This window comes from Egretta garzetta, unplaced genomic scaffold, assembly GCF_000687185.1.
Source record: "Egretta garzetta isolate BGI_Z169 unplaced genomic scaffold, ASM68718v1 scaffold287, whole genome shotgun sequence".
Taxonomy (NCBI): Eukaryota; Metazoa; Chordata; class Aves; order Pelecaniformes; family Ardeidae; genus Egretta; species Egretta garzetta.
In genome coordinates, this window is record NW_009260435.1 from 3,873,551 (window position 1) to 3,878,934 (window position 5,384).

The window sequence follows — 5,384 nt, forward strand, 5'->3', positions numbered from 1 at the left end:
CATCGCTCCACGCGGCGGGTGCGTTGTTGGCGTATGCTCTGGCAGTCTCAAACCACGTCTTCTCTACAGCTTCCTGGCCCACCTCAAACATTTTCATTAAGTGTTTCCAGCCGGTTTTGGCAGTGATCATGAGGTATTCCTTATTCTCTGGGTACCGCAGAGCAGTGTGGGCTGCTATGACGAGGGACTGAGAGAACCTCCCACTCACCAAGAGAAAGAGGGCACCTCTCTCCTCCTCTGTGAGGGGCAGAACGCTTTCAAACCCCGCAAGAACATGCCCTCCCACCCTCAGAGGATCTGGGCTCTCAATCATCATGTACATGATAGCTATTGCGACTTCAAATACGTAATACCCATAACTCATGTCGCTAAAATCCAGGATGCCGGAGACCCTGTACTGAGGATTCTCCAGGGAAGCAGAACTGGAGTCTACTAGAATGTTGTGGTCATTAAGATCTCCATGATTGATACCTAAACACAGAAGAAATAGATAACAGTTTAATAATTATTAAACAGCAGAATCTAACTTCCCTTCCCCCATTTCTCAGTGAAACAGCTTTGAAAAGATGCATAGAGGCTCAGACTACATCACTCAGCTACAGAACCATATGGTCTGCCTCAGCATCCAGCGTTGCCCTTCATGGCCTACCTGTACTACCTGTGATATGCTAGATGTTTTCCAGACACAGAATAGCAGTTTTCAAATTGTCAAAGTATCATCAACATTGAGTTGAATTCCAAAAATACAATTCAATAGTTATTTGGGCCTTTATGAAAGGAAGTAGTGTACCCCATATATTCTTATTAAGCTGATAGAACAGCATGAAAATCATGACCTTAGCTGGAAGCAAACTCAATCGGAAAGATCAAGAACTGAACGTGACTCTGGACAGCATGTTCCTCCTATCTTATTGTGTGCCATGTCCATTCAGCACAATATTTGCACGTGTCTAGCTAGGGATAAAGGAGACTTAGATTTTTGCTTTTTTTTTTTTTTGCCCTCTCCACAGACCCAACCTCCTGTAAGAAATTTCAGTGTCTCAGTTCAACATCATTACAATGAGAATAAAATACTCACAGGCTCGAAAACTGCTGAGCTTGGGTATTACTTTCCCTTTAAACTGCTCAATAACTTGCTCCACAACTTCGCGATATTTGTTCTGGCCCAAGGCATAAATGTACTGATCTAGAAGAGGAACGTTCGCCAGGTTCCAAATGAACTGTCCTCGATGCAGACTTTTTACTGATGGGTGACGGAATTTCTTTGGAAAAAGCACAAGATAAAATAGGCCATAAGTAAAAAATCCTGGGTTTACGATTAAAGGGCTTGATTCAAAGCCCCTGTTAACTTTACCAGGTTCCTAATGAGACTCACTGAAAAGCACTGTGACTTTGACTATTGCTTTATATCAACAAGTAAAAGAATAACCTGAAGAATGACTAAGGCAAGCATCTTGATATCTACATACAACCCAAATGGTTTTTTCCCCATTCTTTAGGTACAAAGATTATCTTAAGTCATTCACCACTGAAATAATTTAAAATTGATACTGACTTTCTGTAGCGTGCCATTATGACTTTGAGGCTTTGCCAGTCCCACACCGGCAGAGCCTGGACTGCGCAGCTGGCGCCGCAGGAGAGACACAAAACCTGCCAGCGTGCTGGGAACAGGCACACTCTGCATTTCAAGGTGGCACCTTCTGGGAACGAGCCTTAGGACCAGCTAGTACATGAAAAATCCCAAGGACAGAAGTACTGTATGGAGACACTGGACAGAGCTTTATTCTTATGAAAAGTTGTGTTTGTACATCCAGGTGACCTAAACATGTTAAACAGCAAGGTCCCTAACCTCTCTCTCACTTGCAAATGAAAAAGGTAGTTTGGAAAGTGACATTCAGGGAGGAAAAGCATCTCTGCTGCTGCATACCACTCTTATCCTTGAATCCTCTAATGCTTACTGAGGTGGCTTGTGGTCCAGATTCTATCAGAGTGTAGGGCAAATAAAAAAACCTTCCCACTAGAGTAGCTGGCTTCCTCTTCAGAAGAAACTCATGCTTGTAATTAAGGCTCTTAAAGACAGCTAAACGATAGTCAAAACTGGAACCATGTATGAAAAAGTAAGGAACAAGATCAAGCCTAAACCAAAAATTGCAATACAGGATCTCTAATGCTGTATTAAAGCATCAAGTTTGTAGGAAGAATGTCATCTGGTAAGCAACCACCACAGCCTTCCCAGCACAAATCAGATATTCCAGCAAGCTATAAACGGGTTACCAGGTGTGTGAAGTGTAATACAAAAAAGCCATGAGCCCTCATTATTGTAAAGCCACAGACAGTCGCTTTACAGCCATAAACTTAACTTATTTCCATTTGGAGGATACAAGGCACATCCAATCAAAGAGGCACCAACAGAGAAAGTGGTGGACTACTATTCTGTGCACAAAACAACACATGGCACCTTGCTTTGCTATCAGGTTGACGAAGTAAATTAACTGGGTAGAAAAGACAGGCTTTATTTTCTGATCTGTCTTCAGAAAACTTAATACCTTGGGTATTATTTTTAGCATCAATGTTATTTTGAAGTTTGGACAGTAATGACTAACTTTCTTTTAAATTACAAACCCTGGTAGATGATAATCCACACATTAAGGGCATAAAGAGCCTCTTCCATCAAAATTTGCTTTCTCATCAACTACTTCCTCCTTGGCAGGTCAAGTCACAAGCATATTTTGAGACTAGCTGGTCTGTATAAATTGTTTTAATCACCTTATAAGAGTGTGACTGGATTGTTAGAAGGCAACAGTAAATTATCTTTCCCAATTGAAAAATGCTCTTGTAATTTAAGAACGTGGTTAGTAAAGCTGGCGATTCACATTCCATAATTGTCTAAAGCTGGTAGCCAGAACATGAGAAGGAAAGGTTAATGAAAAGCATTAAATAATGCAAGACTTCTTTTATGTATTAAATTTAATTACTGGCTGGTTTACCGGCTTTCTTATCCTGTATAATTACAGAGTAAAGAAATAACTTACTTTGCATTAAGATTATTTGACTGGAAGTGGTACAAATGAGAGAAGTGTCACAAATCTCTGTTCATTGGCACAGCTGGCATCATAGAGAAGGAACCAACTGCTGCCAATGTTAAAAGGTCACAGTGCTAATGACCAGGAGCCAGAGAGCAAGTCAAAATGAATCCAAAGTAATAGGCCAGCCAGCTGTGCCTGATGTGCGATACATAAAAATGCTTTAAAACAGGCTTTCTACATGCTTCTAATTTGGGCAGCCTAGGGTTCACTCTCCTCCTTTGCCAGGTTTGAAACACCAAACAGGTGAGTTTTGAATCAGTAAAAAGAAATCCTTATCTCCCCATTCATGGTACAAAATGCATTGCAAAAGCTTCACCAGGACCATGTCATAAGCACCAACTGGTCATGTTGCTTGAGGAAATGCTTCTTTAGTAACAGGCAGCTTGGAGGTTGGCACCTTAGAGACGAGTTAAACTGACATCTGCGTTCACCAACTTGAATTTTGCAGAGCAGGAAAGCAGACAGCAAGCACAAGAAATACAGAGGAGAAACTGAGAAATAAGTTTGTGAGGCCAGAGCAGAGAAAACTCACCTCTGAGAGCGTTTTATCCAAACTGGCAGCTAGCTTACCGATCTCAAAGAAAAGCTGAGTATTTGCAGCAATTTTGGCTACAGGCGTACCTGGCAGGTAAGTCAGCAGTCTGACCATGTACTTTTTGTTCCCAGGCCCATTATCTAACAAGCAAAGAGAGATGCAGTCAGTCGCTCCAATATATGCTATTATTAATTAATGCAATAGGCAAAAAAGGTTTATCCCAGTGCAGAAGTCATCAGATGTAGCTGATGAACGAGATTCCATTCAAGGATGTGATTTACCAGAATGCTGTATGATGACATGCAAATCTTAACACACTTGCAATCTATACTGGACTTGTCCTTGTGCTTGGAACGGACTCTGCTTACAGCAGGTTTCCTCCAGTGCCTGCAGGCACTTGCTGACACAGTTCTGCAGCAGAGCAGTTCTCAGGAACCCCAGCTTTTGTATGGAAGTTATAGCGAAAATAAAAGCAAAATGTCAACACAATTTTTCTTCCAAGCACTGTTAAAGCCATTTGTTGCAGCATCACAGATGGGTTAGAACTGTATTTTACACCATTCCGTAGGCAAATAATTTGTTACATCATTTAGTCAACGAGGCTTTTTTTCCCCTTCTCTAGTGCACAGACAGATCAGACCAATGTTTTCTCCCATTCATGATACTGAAGTTACTTCCTAAGTGTTTCATAGTTAATTATTACTCTCTTTAACTTACTTTGCTTCTGGTATTTTAACTTTGGACTATTATGGCTGGACATACAGGTCACCTGATACATATCCCCTAACATTTAAAAATAAGCCTAGTTTTCCTTTAGCATATATACAGCATGCCATATAGCAAGCTAGGGCCCAGCTAAGGGCGACAGTAAGGCAGTAAAGGTGCTGGCAATTGCTCACCTCCTGACTCCAGAGCCATTATGTTACCATCTTTTGTAAGATAAGGAGTAGCTGAAGGAAAACCTTCAGCGCTGAGAAACATCATGGCCTGGGTCTGCGCTTCAATGAGGTCAGGCTCCTGGCTGTCTTCCGAATTGGTGATTTTGAGGACATAGTCATCAGCACCTTCAGCCGCACCTTCGCCTCTTGAGACACGCACATGGAAATTCTGGTCGTCATAGCTGGGGAGTGGCTTGATCCAAGACACCTTTAATCCAAACACCCTGTCAACCAATTCCATCACTTCTTTTTCACCAAGTGCTGGTTTGGTGAATGCCTGGGGTTGACAGTCACTTCCAGAAGACATCCTGTCTCTAGGAGGGAAAGAGAAGCTGGATGATCTTATCTGTATTCTGAGATCAGAAGCAGTAATTACTACAACCAAATGCATTTGGATGCTGAAGAGGAGTCTCTACATTCATTAAAGAAACAAAGAAAACCCGCTAAGCCAGTCCAGGGTTCTTACATCACAGTTTCTTGTCAACCACTTAAGTCTGTAGCCGCCCCCCTCCCGAGAGACTTCTAGAGGGATACACTCAGTCTGTCTGGCATGAGCCGACACAAAAAGCTCATTAACTAGGAGTACTTTTATTAGCTAATTTCCAGTAGCGGCCTAACCTGGGAGGCTGCTAACCAGGAATGATTTCCTAAGGAACAGAGTTGCCGATCCCTGCCCAGGAAGTTCTAAATTCACGTCTGCAAAAGACCAGAAATATCCAGCAGACATTAATGTTAAAGCAGACGGAACCCTTCCGCCCGGCCCCCGCCTTCGCAGCTCCTGCCTTACGAACCGCAGAACGAACCTGCAGCCGCTCGCTCCGTACC

General features: G+C 42.4%; 1 protein-coding gene across 1 annotated transcript in view; it reads right to left on the bottom strand.

Annotated features, from left to right (window-relative positions):
• The window catches only part of HYKK (hydroxylysine kinase), a 6,359-nt gene extending 981 nt beyond the window's left edge, over nt 1–5,378 (bottom strand). Inside the window, exons 1-5 of the mRNA XM_009643811.2 lie at nt 5,363–5,378; nt 4,521–4,873; nt 3,619–3,761; nt 1,079–1,262; nt 7–471 (exon numbers count right to left, since the gene is read on the bottom strand). Coding sequence (XP_009642106.1) covers nt 7–471; nt 1,079–1,262; nt 3,619–3,761; nt 4,521–4,866 — 1,138 coding nt within the window. The 5' untranslated portion in view covers nt 4,867–4,873; nt 5,363–5,378. The remainder of the gene's footprint in view (nt 1–6; nt 472–1,078; nt 1,263–3,618; nt 3,762–4,520; nt 4,874–5,362) is intronic.
• Nucleotides 5,379–5,384: the final 6 nt, after the last annotated feature.